General features: G+C 45.2%; 1 protein-coding gene across 1 annotated transcript in view; it reads left to right on the top strand.

The window, feature by feature from the left end:
* LOC120024835 (spondin-1-like) overlaps positions 1-17,854 on the top strand; it is a 159,994-nt gene extending 142,140 nt beyond the window's left edge. Inside the window, exons 8-16 of the mRNA XM_038969158.1 lie at positions 2,910-3,111; positions 4,694-4,834; positions 7,742-7,817; positions 8,559-8,741; positions 10,141-10,311; positions 10,796-10,963; positions 11,204-11,368; positions 16,625-16,918; positions 17,691-17,854. Of these exons, the coding sequence (XP_038825086.1) occupies positions 2,910-3,111; positions 4,694-4,834; positions 7,742-7,817; positions 8,559-8,741; positions 10,141-10,311; positions 10,796-10,963; positions 11,204-11,368; positions 16,625-16,918; positions 17,691-17,854 (1,564 nt within the window). The remainder of the gene's footprint in view (positions 1-2,909; positions 3,112-4,693; positions 4,835-7,741; positions 7,818-8,558; positions 8,742-10,140; positions 10,312-10,795; positions 10,964-11,203; positions 11,369-16,624; positions 16,919-17,690) is intronic.
* Positions 17,855-18,341: the final 487 nt, after the last annotated feature.

Here is an 18,341-nt window from a genome sequence, read left to right as displayed (position 1 = left end):
GTGCCTGTGACAGCTACAGTTACCTCCATGATGTCCAGTAGTGAGTCCCTCGTCTTTTTAAAGCACCCTATACGTCTCATCAGACCCTTTCTAAAGACAGCAGGACAAGCCCAGCTCTCTGAGGCTTCCAGCTGATTAGCACTGTGCTGACAGACAGAAACAGAGAAATTAAGGGTTGTCAATGAAAACGCAGCTCTTAATGAGCTAAAGGGTTTGTCTTTGTCACTCAGAGACAGCATGTTTCCTGGGGATGTGGGTGGTGGGAAAGATGGAGGGAAGGACAGTGTCAGAGTCACCGAAGAGAGAAGGAAAAAAGGGAAGTAGAGAGAGAGTCTAATCAGATATACTGTATACCCATTACAGGATATCTATCCAACTGTCCCAATAGGTGATGGACAGTGATGTTCACTGTACTTAGACTTGAACAGATTAAAGGATAAAAATTTGAAAGTTGAGATCTGGGCTCTTCGCTGGCCATGGCAGAACACTGACATTTCTGTCTTGGTCAGACAAAACCGTGACTCGTCAGTGAAGATCACTTTTTTCCAGTCCTGTCTGTTCCAGCGACGGAGGGTTTGTGCCCATAGGCGACATTGTTGCCGGGGATGTCTGGTGAGGACCTGTCTTACAACAGACCTACAAGCCCTCAGTTCAGCCTCTCTCAGTCTGAGCACTGATGAAGGGATTGTGCGTTCCTGGTGTAACTCGGGCAGTTGTTGCCATCCTGTACCTGTCCCGCAGGTGTGATGTTCGGATGTACCAATCCTGTGCAGGTGTTGTTGCACGTGGTCTGCCACTGTGAGGACGATCAGCTGTCCATCCTGTCTCCCTGTAGCTCTGTCGTAGGCATATCACAGTACGGACATTGCAATTTATTGCCCTGGCCACATCTGCAGTCCTCATGCCTCCTTGCAGCATGCCTAAGGCACGTTCACGCAGATAAGCAGGGACCCTGGGCATCTTTCTTTTGGTGTTTTTCAGAGTCAGTAGAAAGGCCTCTTTAGTGTCCTAAGTTTTCATAACTGTTTCCTTAATTGCCTACCATCTGTAAGCTGTTAGTGTCTTAACGACCGTTCCACTGTTCATTAATTGTTTATGGTTCATTGAACAAGCATGGAAAACAGTGTTTAAACCTTTTACAATGAAGATCTGTGAAGTTATTTGGATTTTTACTAATTATCTTTGAAAGACAGGATCCTAAAAAAAGGGACATTTATTTTTTTGCTGAGTTTAGAACCGTAGAGTATATCATTTTCCCAACATGCTCTATTGCATGATGATTTTCAGAATTGTTTATTTTAATGTGTTTTTGCATGGACATTGATTGGTTGATACATGTTATGCTACACAAAGATAAATAACATATATTTTTTGTAAACTAAAACAATTTGTTAATAATTTGACTTATTGCACCCATTACTGAGATGGTTGTTCCAGTTTAGATTATTGAGGTAGTATCTTCCCTAACATGGCAGTCATTCTCAATGCAAATTGCGGGTGATAAAAAAATCCACTTGTTGGATATCCTAACTCCAGCTGGATTCCAATAGGAATTGAACATCACTTTGCAAGCCAACAAAGTGATGCAAACATCACTTTGCAAGCCAACATCACTTTGCAAGCCAACATTACTCTTTACCACTTGCAAGCCTGATGTGGCCCGTAAACCAGGGGTTTTCTAACAACACTGTGTTAGGGTATAACATGGCCCTCAATGAAAGGTGTTATGATTTACTGTATGGTTCTACATAGCACCTTCTAAGACTGTACGGAAGCTCAATTGTCACCTGAAACAATTATCCCTCCTGCTATTTTCCTGTCACTATTCTGTTCTTCATCTGCCGGTAAATCCATCAGATTTTCTATCACCACACACACCTCAGCCCTGACCTGTCCAGTTCTGTCCAGCCCTGTCCTATCCAGTCCTGACGTGCACTCCCATACACAGTAATAATCACCTCTAAGGATGTGTAAGAGCTCTAATCCTCTGGGAACACACAGCAGGCTGCCAGCCATCCCCTCTTCCCTCTCACCGCGTGTCACCGCGTCCCTTTGCTTAGCTCAGCCAGTCTCGGAGGCCTTAGGTTTATTTCTGACAGCCACATTGGACCCAACACAAAGCCAACTTGTAATTGACAGGGTGGCAGGAGGGATAGGGTGTAGGAGGGTGGGAGGTATCTATCAACCCCTGATAAACGTTCATTAGAAGTGCTGTGTTTTGGTACTAGGAAAAAGTATTTCTGAACAGACATTTGTGCTGCCGTGTGCATTATTGTGCTTGTGACTGTCTGTGAACTAACATCTCTTAGGGTGTGTGTGTGATCTCTCATCACAACACACACACACACACACACACACACACACACACACACACACACACACACACACACACACACACACACACACACACACACACACACACACACACACACACACACACACACACACACACACACACACATATATACATGGCTCTCTGCCACCAGTAAAGTCTTTAGGGGTGTTTATTACTCTTTACCTCTGGCTGGCAGCTCTGTGTTGAACTGTTGTGAGCTGGATGCGCAGGGCATGCCTGAGGCAGCAAAGAAACTTCTCTACATCTCTGTGGACTTAAGTACCGCTTCTATCATCCTTTCCTCATTCTTCATCTCCCTTTCCTTGCTATCCCTCTTTCACCTTTTCATGCTTTTTAGGCACTTCAGTCAGTATTTCTGTTCTCTCTCTTCCTCTCGCGCTATACTCTCTCTCTTCTCTCTTCTACTTTTCATATTTAGTCATTTAACAGGCACCTTTATCCAGAGTGACTTGCAATCTGTGCATTGATCAACTAAAGGTAGGTAAAACATCACATATCACAATTATTGCAATTGTGACTTTCTTCAAAATAGTCCCTTCTCTCTGTCCTCCAGTCGTGCTGCCCCGTCGGCTGAGTTCTCAGTGGACCGTACCCGTCACCTGATGTCCTTCCTCACCATGCTGGGGCCCAGTCCTGACTGGAACGTGGGACTATCTGCAGAGGACCTCTGCACCAAGGAGTGTGGTTGGGCCCAGAGGGTTGTCCAGGATATGATCCCCTGGGATGCAGGCACCGACAATGGGGTAACCTATGAGGTCAGTGACCCCCTCAAAATGTCACAACTACACGCTCTAATATTCACACTATCTCCACCACAGTGATTCTAACCATAACCCTGGAGCGCAAGCCCCAGACATCACTCACACCACCTACTGTATAGAATCACACTTCTTATAGGGCTGGGAGTTGCCAGGGACCTCATGATACCATATTATCATGATGTGTCAAGTTGGCTGGAGGTCCTTTGGGTGGTGGACGATTCTTGATACACATGGGACACTGTTGAGAGTGAAAAACCCAGCAGCATTGCAGTTCCTGCCACATTCAAAGCGGTGCGGCAGGCACCTACTACCATACCCCCGTTCAAAGGCACTTAAATATTTTGTCTTTTCCATTTACCTTCTGAATGGCACACATACACAATTCATGTCTCAAGGCTTAAAAATCCTTCTTTAACCTGTCTCCTCCCCTTCATCTATACTGATTGAAGTGGATTGAGCAAGTGACATCAATAAGGTACTATAGCTTTCACCAAGATTGACCTGGTCAGTCTGTCATGGAAGAGCAGGTGTTCCTAATGTTTTGTACACTCTGTATATATGTCAATATATAATTTTTCCATATGGACAGACTGGTTGAGGAGAGTCTATGACTGTGCTGTGCTGTGTGAGCTCACAGACAGACCTTGGGCTGATCCCTGGGAGTTCACAGACGAACCTGTTGAACTCTTACTCCCCTGTTTGATTTGGCTCGCCCCACCAATGATCTTACTCATATCAAATGTCTGTAGCCTCAGACATATTTACAGTGTACCTGGGTGGAAGAAAGAACAAGTTGTGTAAGAACCGGTCAAGAGTTATGAAATGAGGTTGGAGAGTATTTTGTTATTGAACAGTGTCTATATATTTTAGTGGTCTCTGTTGTTTCAGGAAGCCTGAAGTTGACGTTTGGAGTTGTTAAAACAGCTCCTGGTAACCTCCTGTGGTGTTCTCTCTCACTGTGTGACTCTGCTCTACACTGGTGTGAAATAGTATGATGTATGTAGTGATGTACCAACCACATTCTGTACATTCTAATTGAATCAGAAGTTCACAGGTGTGAAAGATTTTGATCACCATAACACAACAGCACTTTTACGAAGTTACATGTCAACCCTTCATGTTCAGACTAGTGGATGGCTTGTTTTCCAGTGTTGTGCCTTCAGAAGCCCTGTGGCTGTGTTTGCTGTGTTAGACCCCTGCTGGCAGACGTTTGCTGCAGACTAACAGTTTCACCACATATCCCCATAACTCACAGTGTCCCTGACCAAGATCTATGGATTCATGTTGTTTTAGTGGATGTGGCTTTGTGACTTGTATAATCTAGGTTTGCCAGTCTTAGGAGGTCGTATGTTATTTGTGCTGGGACGAGACTATATTATAGATGTGTTGTATACCTCCATATTGCACATGAAGAGACCTATTGCAACCTTTCAAGGTTATCTCCAAATACATATTTTATCACTGATATCATGACACTGTTCCTCAATACTACAATGGAACACATATTGACATGAAAAGCACAGTCATGTATCTATGTTGACTCTCCATTTGTGTGTGTGTGTGTTCTGACCTCCAGTCTCCCAACAAGCCCACAGTCCCTCAGGAGAAGATCCGCCCCCTGACTAGCCTGGACCACCCTCAGAGCCCCTTCTACGACCCTGAGGGGGGCGCCATCATCCCCGTGGCCAGGGTAGTAGTGGAGCGCATCGCCCGAAAGGTCTGTTCATCCAATCATCTCTCTCCATTTCTTCCATTCCTTTGGCTGCTATATCTCTCCCACTTTTGTTGCCTCGATCCTCTTTCTTTGCTCACTTCAATTCCTATTTCCATCCTCATCTGTCTCACGCTCTACTCACTCCTCATGTTCTTTCCCTCCAGCTGTCACCAACACAACCTGATTTCATGCACATCAAGGCATGTTTGAGGTTGGCTCTAAGATCTCAAAGCGGTTACAAACGTTTGATTATGTGCCTGTGTTCATAGCGTTTCGGTATACAATTCGAAATGAGAAGGTAAACAAACAGAACAATGGAACATATTGGTGTATCGAACTAGAAATGTCAACTTAAAATCTTCAGACACTGAGAGGAAGATACATATTTTTCAGTCAGAAGAAAGTAACTTTATTTTAACTCCCTCTGCATTGTTCCAGTGTCTAACTGAAGACGTTGTGGGTCAATACAGCTGTAGATATAGATGTTAGTTGTATAGGTACAGTTTGAAGAGAACAGGCGTCGAACAGTGATGTAAATGTCAGCGGACTATAGCATTTACACAGCATCCAGCCTGACAGACTCAACTGGAATCTCTCCATCTACTCATAGTCTTTATCAATATATTGATCCTCACACACTGAAGCACAATCCTGCTATGCCCTCCGACGTACCATCAAACAGGCAAAGCGCTAAGATTGAATCGTACTACACCGGCTCCGACGCTCGTCTTATGTGGCAGGGCTTGCAAACTATTACAGACTACAAAGGGAAGCACAGCCACGAGCTGCCCAGTGACACAAGCCTACCAGACGAGCTAAATCACTTCTATGCTCGCTTCGAGGCAAGCAACACTAAGGCATGCATGGGAGTATCAGCTGTTCCGGACGACTGTGTGATGACGCTCTCCGTAGCTGACGTGAGTAAGACCTTTAAACAGGTCAACATTCACAAGGCCGCGGGGCCAGACGGATTACCAGGACATGTGCTCCGGGCATGTGCTGACCAACTGGCAGGTGTCTTCACTGACATTTTCAACATGTCCCTGATTGAGTCTGTAATACCAACATGTTTCAAGCAGACCACCGTAGTGCCCAAGAACACTAAGGCAACCTGCCTAAATGACTACACACCCATAGCACTCACATCCGTACCCATGAAGTGCTTTGAAAGGCTGGTAATGGCTCACAACACCATTATCCCAGAAACCCTAGACCCACTCCAATTGGCATACCGCCCAAACAGATCCACAGATGACGCAATCTCTACTGCACTCCACACTGCCCTTTCCCCCCTAGACAAAAGGCACACATACGTGAGAATGCTATTCATTGACTACAGCTCAGCGTTCAACACCATACACTGTTCACCCTCAAAGCTCATCACTAAGCTAAGGACCCTGGGACTAAACACCTCCTTCTGCAACTGGATCCTGGACTTCCTGACGGGTCACACCCAGGTGGTGAGGGTAGGTAGCAACACATCTGCCACGCTGATCCTCAAAACTGGAGCCCCTCAGGAGTGCGTGCTCAGTCCCCTCCTGTACTCCCTGTTCACCCACAACTGCGTGGCCAGGCACAACTCCAACACCATTAAGTTTGCAGACGACTCAACAGTGGTAGGCCTGATCACCGACAACGACGAGACAGCCAATAGGGAGGAGGTCAGAGACCTGGCTGGGTGGTGCCAGTACAACAACCTATCCCTCAACGTAACCAAGACTAAGGAGATGATTGGAAAAGGAGGACCGAGCACACCCCCATTCTCATAGACGGGGCTGTAGTGGAGCTTGTTGAGAGCTTCAAGTTCCTTGGTGTCCACATCAACAACAAACTAGAATGGTCCAAACACACCAAGACAGTCGTGAAGAGGGCACGACAAAGCCTATTTCCCCTCAGGAAACTAAAAAGATGTGGCATGGATCCTCAGATCCTCAAAAGGTTCTACAGCTGCAACATCGAGAGCATCCTGACTGGTTGCATCACTGCCTGGTACGGCAACTGCTCGGTCTCCGACCGCAAGGCACTACAGTAAGTAGTGGACCTCTACACCAGGCGGTGTCCTGAGGAAGGCCCTAAAAATTGTCAAAGACCCCAGCTACCCCAGTCATGGACTGTTCTCTCTACCACCGCATGGCAAGTGGTACCAGAGTGCCAAGTCTAGGACCAAAAGGCTTCAAGAACAGCTTTTACCCCCAACCCATAAGACTCCTGAACAGGTAGTCAAATGGCTACCGGACTATTGGCATTGTCCCCCCCCCCCCACCCCCCCCCAACCCCTCTTTTACGCTGCCGCTACTCTCTGTTTATCATATATGCATAGTCACTTTAACCATACCTACATGTACATACTACCTAAATTAGCCCGACTAACCGGTGCCTGTATATAGCCTCGCTACTGTTATAGCCTCGCTACTGTATATAGCCTCGCTACTGTTATTTTTCACTGTCTTTTTACTGTTTTTTTTTTATTTCGTTCCTTATCTATTGTTTACCTAATACTTATTTTTTACTTAAAAACTGCACTGTTGGTTAGGGCCAACAAGTAAGTAAGCATTTCACTGTAAAGTCTACACCTGTTGTATTCGACTCACGTGACAAAAAACTTTAATTTGATTTGGAATCGCACACACACAGCAACGCCCCCAGCCCTATCACTCTGATCGTTTGTCACTTGCCCTAAGCGGACCTCTGTTGTTATGACAGCTGAATGTCATTATCAGCATGTCCCCATATCACCTCCCCGTTCGCCAGAAAGACCGATAACTAAATACGCTAGCTAGATAGCGACAACGTGTATCTGTGAGCACCACCCCCTTCTCTGTCTGATAGCCGCCAGAGGCAAACGGAGGATCTTATCACAACAGAGTAGTATGTATTCCACAACGCAGGCCTGTGTTTGTCTGTCCGCAGGGAGAGCAGTGCAACGTCATGCCTGATAATGTGGATGACATTGTGGCTGATATCGCCCAGGAGGAGAAAGAGGAGGGTCTGTGTCTCTCTTTATCTCTCTCTCCCCTCTGTGTCCCTGTATCTCCTCAACTCTGCCAACAAAGGTTGTAACAGAGGAGCGATAAGCAAGAGAGAGGAGAAAGGCATGTCTCTCGCTCTCTCTCATTCTCCAACTGCCCATCTCCAGGAGTGGGAGATTAGAACCAGAGTTTGAGAAACAGTAGAATTAGTTAACCCAGCTCAGCATAATCGTCCTCCATGTTGCCTTTTCTCTCTCTCTCTCTCTCTCTCTCATGGGAATGCTGCACAGATGGAATCGTAAGCAGATTTGATCAGTAGTGGCATTTTCAATAAATCAGTAAGGCTGCAGTTGAGATTGTTCCAAGTGAATTTTCGCTCCTTAATATGTCCCAGGGACAGAGATGTTTGATTTGAGTCAGATGAATGTTTCAATAGCACATCACTTAGTGAGGAGGGGCTTAGGCACTCAACACACACCTGAGGAAACACATAACTAGTTATGACTTTGAACGTTTGTGTTTGTGCCCTTCATTTGATTAATGTCTTTCTCCTCTCTCTCTCTCTCTCTCTCTCTCTCTCTCTCTCTCTCTCTCTCTCTCTCTCTCTCCACACCCCTCTCTCTTCCTCTAAGCCCTCTCTCTCCTCTCCTCTGCCACCCTTTCTCCCCCCTCCCTTTCCACTCTTGCTCTCTCTCTCTCTCTGTCTTGCTCTCGCTCTCTCTTGCTGTCTCTCTCGTTCCCACTTTCCCTCCCTTCAGACGACACTCCAGAGACGTGCATCTACTCCAACTGGTCTCCGTGGTCAGCCTGCAGCTCAGCCACCTGTGACAAGGGCAAGAGGATGAGACAGAGGATGCTGAAGGCCCAGCTGGACCTCAGTGTACCCTGTCCTCACACCCAGGACTTTGAGCCCTGCATGGGGCCCGGCTGCAGCGACGAGGGTCAGTATGTTGGATGTACTTGGCAGCTCATGAGACATGGTGGGTTTCGAACACAGGTTAACCTGAGATTTACAAGACTGTGTTTACAAGACTCCTGAGCTAAAGCCGGATATATTAGCTCAGGGAGCAATGTTACTCACCACGTGAACGTGGTTCACCGAACCACCCCCGTTACACAAATGTATATTGACATGAACACATATAGTGCAATACAATCTAGGATACAATCTGGAAATGTGTATTTCTTGTTGCTGTCTTGGTGTTTAAACACCCATCTAAAAACAAACTTTAACATCTGACCAAGTCCCTGTATGAGCTGTAGGAGCTTTATTAGTGTGGACGTCATCTTTGTTAGCATTTCATAGGTTATTGCAAAGAGTCAGACAGGGAAAGGTAAAATCTGGTTTACTGCAGGTCTTTATTGGTGTTGGATCATCGATAAAGCCCCCAGCTCGTTTGTAGCTCAGCCAATGAAGTTGTAGCAGCATAGAGGTGAGAGGGACACTGTGTTTCTGAGACAAGCCTATAAAATGTGTAATGGGCTAAAGCTGCCGGGAGGCCACAGTGGATACTAAGGCTTTATTAAAAGACATATAACAAGTTATGAGAATACACACAGGGGGCATCACGTCTTTGCTGCTTGCAGTGAAAGACTAATGAATAATAAAATAGGCTTGGTATGTGTGTGTGTGTGCGTGTGCGTGTGCGTGTACGGGTCCCGTACACACACACATGGGCTCTTATTCGGGGCTCTTATTCATGATTTGCTTATTATTAATGATTCATTAATGATTTGCTCATCTTATTAATGATGAGCTGCTTTATTGAGCAGAATTTAATGAGTCTTTCAGTCTGGAGAGGGAGGGTTTAGATATAAATCCATGTGAGTCTCACCCAGAACGACTCTTATCCTCCCTCCCTCCCACCTGAACATAATGCAACAACAGCAGGGGGTTGTTATTATTGAGGAGAAACATGTCTGCATAAATGTGTTCACAGCTCATGCATTTTCAAAGCTTGTGGGTAACACTTTGGGTACATGCTTACTGGTACAAGCTCTTGGGTAACACTTTGGGTACAGGCGTACTGGTACAAGTTATTGGGTAACACTGTGGGTACAGGCGTACTGGTACAAGCTCTTGGGTAACACTGTGGGTACAGGCATACTGGTACAAGCTCTTGTAATGGCCATGAGTTGACGTAGATGCTCATAGTCTCCTATTGTCTTATCATGATAAATGAGACTAACAGAAGGTCCCATGATGTAGATGCATCATACACTGGTTGATTATATAAAGTGTGATGTAGCTACTAACACTGTAATGACATTAAAATCCTGAATGCAACTCAAATGCCATAACTGACTGTGACCTTCTGCAATTTGCCCCCGACCTCTCAGAAGGGTCCACCTGCACGATGTCAGAGTGGATCACCTGGTCTCCGTGCAGCATGTCATGTGGGATGGGCCTGCGGTCCCGGGAACGCTACGTCAAGCAGTTCCCTGACGATGGCTCTGTGTGTACCTTGCCTACTGAGGAGAACGAGAAGTGTATTGTGAACGAGGAATGCAGTGAGTAGCTTTAACCCCTGAAATCAATGGTTCACAAAGTCATTTATCACTTTGCTGCATTTACCAAAGTTTTTGTTTTAATCAGGTAAACAACATTTCCCGAGGTATAGGAAACGTTTGATTAATCTGTGTATGTACTTTTCATACAAACACATCTATGTATTTCTAGGCTGTAGATAAATGAGGCTCATTGTGTGCATCAATTCTCAGTGGAAGAGCATCTGCTAAATTATTCAAATGTACTGTTCAAACTATTAGGATGATGTATAATTATGCGTGATTACAGGACAAAGTAATGCATATGTGGATTAAGTTCTGTCTCTCCCATTGAACACACCCACTCCATTCCCCTTCTCTTCCTCTCCCCCACCCCCACCCCCCCTCCCCTCTTCCCTCTCCCCTTCTTATTCCCTCCTCCTCTTCCTTTCCCCCTCTCCACCTTTTCCCCTTTAACTGTCTTATCCCCCCCTCTCCCTCTCTTCAGCCCCCAACAGTTGTCTGGTGACAGAGTGGGGTGAGTGGGACTCCTGCAGTGCCACCTGTGGGCTGGGCATGAAGAGGAGGGAACGCATGGTGAAGATGCCTCCACCAGACGGCTCCATCTGTGGGGCTGAGGTGCTGGAGGTGGAGAAGTGCATGATGCCAGAGTGCCGTGAGTAACACACACACGCACTCACACATACTCACTCACACACACACATACTCACACGCACGCACTCACACTCACACAGATAAGCATAAGCAGGCTTATACAAACAAACATACACATGCACACACACGCTCATCTGTACACACACCTGCACACTTACACACACCACAACAAATGCAAACTACATGAAATCAGATAGACACTGTGTGTGACACTGATTCTGTGTGTGTCCTGTGTGCACAGACACCATCCCCTGTATGCTGTCTCCGTGGTCTGACTGGAGTGACTGCAGTGTGACGTGTGGGAAGGGCATGCGGACGAGGCAGCGCGTGCTCAAGTCTCCTGTGGAGCTGGGAGAGTGTACAGAGGACCTGGAGCAGGTGGAGAAGTGCATGCTGCCAGAGTGTCGTAAGGAACACACACACACACACACACACACACACCACACATTGGAGCGAACCTACTTTATTAATGTGTGGACACACCAACTGAAACAGTACTGCATATGTGTAATTCATGATAATGCTGATTAGTATCTTCATTGTGCAACCTAAACATCCGTCTGCTTATAATACTCTCCCTATCATATCCACTTGCATACACACTTAAAACACACTTGGCTTGTTAGTGTGTACACATCTGTTTGACATCTGCGTTAGGAGTGCCCATAGTCTCATCTCTCCAGCCCAAACTCTCCTAGAGAGTGTTATCATGGGAATACCCTGCTGGGGTTTTAGCTGGTTTATATGAGAGGGAACAGCTTCCTCACATTTAAGCCTGACTTAATCGGTTATATACAGTTGAAGTCGGAAGTTTACATACACCTAGGATGGTCATTAAAACCCGTTTTTCATCCACTCCACAAATGTCTTGTTAACAAACTATAGTTTTGGCAAGTCGGTTAGGACATCTACCTTGTGCACAACACAAGTAGATTTTCCAACAGTTGTTTACAAATCAAATCAAATCATATTTATTCATATAGCCCTTCTTAAATCAGCTGATATATCAAAGTGCTGTACAGAAACCCAGCCTAAAACCCCAAACAGCAAGCAATGCAGGTGTAGAAGCACGGTGGCTAGGAAAAACTCCCTAGAAAGGCCAAAACCTAGGAAGAAACCTAGAGAGGAACCAGGCTATGAGGGGTGGCCAGTCTTCTTCTGGCTGTGCCGGGTGGAGATTATAACAGAACATGGCCAAGATGTTCAAATGTTCATAAATGACCAGCATGGTCAAATACTAATAATCACAGTAGTTGTCGAGGGTGCAACAAGTCAGCACCTCAGGAGTAAATGTCAGTTGGCTTTTCATAGCCGATCATTGAGAGTATCTCTACCGCTCCTGCTGTCTCCAAAGAGTTGAAAACAGCAGGTCTGGGACAGGTAGCACGTCCGGTGAACAGGTCAGGGTTCCATAGCCGCAGGCAGAACAGTTGAAACTGGAGCAGCAGCATGGCCAGGTGGACTGGGGACAGCAAGGAGTCATCATGCCAGGTAGTCCTGAGGCATGGTCCTAGGGCTCAGGTCCTCCGAGAGAGAGAAAGAAAGAAAGAGAGAATTAGAGAGAGCATACTTAAATTCACACAGGACACCGGATAAGACAGGAGAAATAGTCCAGATATAACAGACTGACCCTAGCCCCCCGACACATAAACTACTGCAGCATAAATACTGGAGGCTGAGACAGGAGGGGTCAGGAGACACTGTGGCCCCATCCGATGACACCACCGGACAGGGCCAAACAGGCAGGATATAACCCCACCCACTTTGCCAAAGCACAGCCCCCACACCACTAGAGGGATATCTTCAACCACCAACTTACCATCCTGAGACAAGGCCGAGTATAGCCCACAAAGATCTCCGCCATGGCACAACCCAAGGGGGGGGCGCCAACCCAGACAGGAAGACTACGTCAGCGACTCAACCCACTCAAGTGACGCACCCCTCCTAGGGACGGCATGGAAGAGCACCAGTAAGCCAGTGACTCAGCCCCTGTAATAAGGTTAGAGGCAAAGAATCCCAGTGGAGAGAGGGGAACCGGCCAGGCAGAGACAGCAAGGGCGGTTCGTAGCTCCAGAGACTTTCCGTTCACCTTCACACTCCTGGGCCAGACTACACTCAATCATATGACCTGCTGAAGAGATGAGTCTTCAGTAAAGACTTAAAGGTTGAGACCGAGTCTGCGTCTCTCACATGGGTAGGCAGACCATTCCATAAAAATGGAGCTCTGTAGGAGAAAGCCCTGCCTCCAGCTGTTTGCTTAGAAATTCTAGGGACAATTAGGAGGCCTTCGTCTTGTGATCGTAGCATACGTGTAGGTAAGTACGGCAGTACCAAATCGAAAGATAGGTAGGCGCAAGCCCATGTAATGCTTTGTAGGTTAGCAGTAAAACCTTGAAATCAGCCCTTGCCTTAACAGGAAGCCAGTGTAGGGAGGCTAGCACTGGAGTAATATGATCAAATTATTGGGTTCTAGTCAGGATTCTAGCAGCCGTATTTAGCACTAACTGAAGTTTATTTAGTGCTTTATCCGGGTAGCCGGAAAGTAGAGCATTGCAGTAGTCTAACCTAGAAGTAACAAAAGCATGGATTAATTTTTCTGCATAATTTTTGGACAGAAAGTTTCAGATTTTTGCAATGTTACGTAGATGGAAAAAAGCTGTTCTTGAAAGAGTCTTGATATGTTCGTCAAAAAAGAGATCAGGGTCCAGAGTAACGCCGAGGTCCTTCACAGTTTTATTTGAGACGACTGTACAACCATCAAGATTAATTGTCAGATTCAACAGAAGATCTCTTTGTTTCTTGGGACCTAGAACAAGCATCTCTGTTTTGTCCGAGTTTAAAAGTAGAAAGTTTGCAGCCATCCACTTCCTTATGTCTGAAACACAGGCTTCTAGCGAGGGCAATTTTGGGGCTTCACCATGTTTCATTGAAATGTACAGCTGTGTGTCATCCACATAGCAGTGAAAGTTAACATTATGTTTTCGAATGACATCCCCAAGAGGTAAAATATATAGTGAAAACAATAGTGGTCCTAAAACGGAACCTTGAGGAACACCGACATTTACAATTGATTTGTCAGAGGACAAAACATTCACAGAGACAAATTGATATCTTTTCGACAGATAAGATCTAAACCAGGCCAGAACTTGTCCGTGTAGACCAATTTGGGTTTCCAATCTCTCCAAAAGAATGTGGTGATCGATGGTATCAAAAGCAGCACTAAGGTCTAGGAGCACGAGGACAGATGCAGAGCCTCGGTCTGACGCCATTAAAAGGTCATTTACCACCTTCACAAGTGCAGTCTCAGTGCTATGATGGGGTCTAAAACCAGACTGAAGCATTTCGTATACATTGTTTGTCTTCAGGAAGGCAAACATTTTAGAGAGGAATGGAAGATTAATATATGCCGATAGTTTTTTAATTTGAGGGGTGAAGGTTTGGCTTTTTCAAGAGAGGCTTTATTTCTGCCACTTTTAGTGAGTTTGGTACACATCCGGTGGATAGAGAACCGTTTATTATGTTCAACATAGGAGGGCCAAGCACAGGAAGTAGCTCTTTCAGTAGTTTAGTTGGAATAGCGTCCAGTATGCAGCTTGAAGGTTTAGAGGCCATGATTATTTTCATCATTGTGTCAAGAGATACAGTATAGTACTAAAACACTTGAGTGTCTCCCTTGATCCTAGGTCCTGGCAGAGTTGTGCAGACTCAGGACAACTGAGCTTTGGAGGAATACGGAAAACGTTTACAGACAGATTATTTCACTTATAATTCACTGTATCACAATTCCAGTTGTTTTACATACACTAAGTATCCTTAGCTTGGATAATTCCAGAAAATGATGCCATGGCTTTAGCTTCTGATAGACTAATTGACATAATTTGAGTCAATTGGAGGTGTACCTGCGGATGTATTTCACGGCCTAACTTCATGGGAAAATCTAAATAAATCAGCTAAGAATTTTTTTTTGTAGATCTCCACAAGTCTGGTTCATCCTTGGGAGCAATTTCCAAACGCTTTAAGATATCACGTTCATCTGTACAAAGAGTAGTACGTAAGTATAAACATCATGGGACCACGCAGCCGTCATACCGCTCAGGAAGGAGACGTATTCTGTCTCCTAGAGATGAACGTTCTTTGGTGTGAAAAGTGCAAATCAATCCCAGAACAACAGCAAAGGACCTTGTGAAGATGCTGGAGGAAATAGGTACAAAAGTATCTATATCCACAGTAAAATGAGTCCTATATCGACATAACCTGAAAGTACGCTCAGGAAGGAAGAAGCCACTGCTCCAAAACCGCCATAAAAAATACAGACTACAGTTTGCAACTTCACATGGGGACAAAGATCGTACTTTTGGGAGAATTGTCCTCTGGTCTGATGAAACAAAAATAGAACTGTTTGGCCATATTGACCATCATTATGTTTGGAGGAAAAAGGGGGAGGCTTGCAAGCCGAAGAACACCATCCCAACCATGAAGCACGGGGTAGGCAGCATCATGTTGTGGGGGTGCTTTGCTGCAGGAGGGACTGGTGCACTTCACAAAATAGATGTCATCATGAGGTAGGAAAATTATGTGGATATATTGAAGCAGCATCTCAAGACATCAGTCAGGAAGTTAAAGCTTGGTCACAAATGGGTCTTCCAAATGAACAAGCATACTTCCAAAATTGTGGCAAAATGTTCTATGGACAACAAAGTCAAGGTATTTGAGTGTCCATCATAAAGCCCTGACCTCAATCCTATAGAACATTTGTGGGCAGAACTGAAAATGTGTTTGCGAGCAAGGAGGCCTACAAACCCAACTCAGTTACCCCAGCTCTGTCAGGAGGAATGGGCCAAAATTCACCCAACTTATTGTGGGAAGCTTGTGGAAGGCTACTCAAAACGTTTGACCCAAGTTACACCATTTAAAGGCAATGCTACCAAATACTAATTGAGTGTATGTAAACTTCTGACCCACTGGGAATTTGATGAAAGAAATAAAAGCTGAAATAAATCATTCTCTCTACTATTATTCTGACATTTCACACTCCTAAAATAAAGTGGTGATCCTAACTGACCTAAGACATGGAATTTATACTAGGATTAAATGTCAGGAATGTGAATAACTGAGTTTAAATGTATTTGGCTAAGGTGTATGTAAACTTATGACTTCAACTGTATATTCTAGTCAGGTACGGGACTGGCAGACACATTACCATAGGAAAATACTCTCTTTCTCCTCTCCTTTCTCCTGTTCCCTAGAAAATGAGGGAGCTAATTTAAGGGCTGTATTGTGAAGAAAGGGATTAAAAGGCAGAAATATCCAGCTTTAACTTTGGCAGACATGTCATTGTATTGCGGTGAAAAAGCTTGTTAACTGATCTTCCTTCAGTCTTAGTGATGGGATAAAGCTGGCCATATTATTCTGGCCAGCCCTAATCATCCTTGCAGTTCGTAAGAATGTTCTCGTTTTGGACATAAGTCAGAGAATTTGTTTCCAGGGCATTCATATTGTGTTATGTTTAGAACAAGGAACGCTAATGCAAAGTCATGAGTTGTATCTACAAGCTTTCTTCCCATATTAACTCTTCACCTTTCTTACTCCACCCTGTCCCCCTCTTCATTATCTCTCATCCCCCCTCTCTTCTGTCTCTCTCTCTTTCTCTCTCTCTGTACAGCGACAGACTGTATGGTGTCAGAGTGGACGGAGTGGTCTGAGTGTAACAAATCCTGTGGTAAAGGTCACATGATAAGGACACGTATGGTGAAGCTGGAGCCCCAGTTCGGAGGGGACTCGTGTCCCGAGACAGTACAGAGGAAGAAGTGTAAGATCAGGAAGTGTAACCGTGGTGGTGGCCAGGGCCAGGTCAACAGCGACGAGAAGAAACGACGCAAGGAGGCGAGGGAGAAGAGGAGGAGCAAACAGGGGGGTCGACAGGGGGAGGAGACCACGTCACCTGCTGAACACCCAGGTTGGTGGGACTCATTATCACCACCATAACCATTGTTAGCAGCAGTGTTATAGTCATTATCATTTGCATAATCATCAACTATGTAATCATCATCACTGTCATCACAAATCATAGCAAGCTAAATCATAGAGTGTGGATACATGCACATAATAATGTGATTATTGTGGATAGTCAGGTTAATATAATAGTTTGATTAAAATGTTTACATGCAATGCAAGAAGAACGATTTCCCTAATAACCCTGTTTACATGGACACATCTGAGATCAGGCTACCTGATGGCACTCTGATAAATGTAAAAAATAAAAAGTTCTACCACAGCGAACATGTTATTTGTGGGAAGCATATTTGATTCTGAGTTGGGACATATAAAGTTTGTTTGTGAAAACTACTTCTAAGACACGTACATTCAGTTGTTCCGAACACACTTTACTCGCTCTAAAGAGGGAGGCTCACTCAGCTGGTGCTATCACATTCACAGATCAAATACACCGCTGGCACGCCGATTAAGGTGTTTACATGTCCTAATAATTGCTTACTTCTTTAGACCCCGATTAAGATGAGCAGAGTAATTTGTTTACATGACTATTGAATAATCTGCCTACTGCCATAATCAGTTTAATATTGCATTAGGGTGCATGTAAATGTACTAATAGAAAACTAAATCACAGTCAGTTTTGATAGTAAGTATCTTCAATATGATCATTGCTATTCTTTAACAAGGAACAATTTTCAATGAAAATGTATAAAATCTCTCTCTCTCCTTCTCATCAGGCTGTAAGATGAGGCCGTGGTCCAGCTGGACGGACTGCACCAAGCTGTGTGGCGGGGGGATCCAGGAGCGGCTCATGACAGCCAAAAAGAGGCTTAAGAGCGCCCAGCTCCCCAGCTGCAAGGACAGGAAGGAGATCCGAGCGTGTAACGTGCACCCCTGCTAGATGGACCAAGGTGGGCAGGACGGGGATGGGATGGGTACGGAGTGGGTGGAGGTTGCCCATAAACACTGGTGTGAGCTCAGTTGTTTTCCCCTCTGACAGTTCAGGTTAGGTTTGGGGATTGTAAGCTGATCCTACATCTGTGCCTATGGGCAAGTTGGTTATGGGACGGAGCGTGAGGTGGCATAGTGTCACTCAATGATCCAATGCACTCTGTTTAGGGCTGGCACAGACCTTAATCTCTCTTGGTTTAATCTAGGGCTGAGTCTGAAGATTCTAGATTGGGGATTGAAGATTCTAGATTGGGGAAGGTACACTGGTTCTGTATATACCTCTAGTCTGAGGTTGGAAAGAGTTTGGCAAATTCTGAAATGACCCATCCTTCAAGGTCAATGGTCATGGGTTATTTTACAAGAAGGAAGGAAGGAATTCCCTTGGTCTCTTCTCAAGCCTAAAACAAACAGCCATTTTGAGAGAGGATCTAGGCGTC

Source organism: Salvelinus namaycush, chromosome 30, assembly GCF_016432855.1.
Source record: "Salvelinus namaycush isolate Seneca chromosome 30, SaNama_1.0, whole genome shotgun sequence".
Lineage (NCBI taxonomy): Eukaryota > Metazoa > Chordata > Actinopteri > Salmoniformes > Salmonidae > Salvelinus > Salvelinus namaycush.
This window is presented reverse-complemented; position numbering and strand designations above follow the sequence as displayed.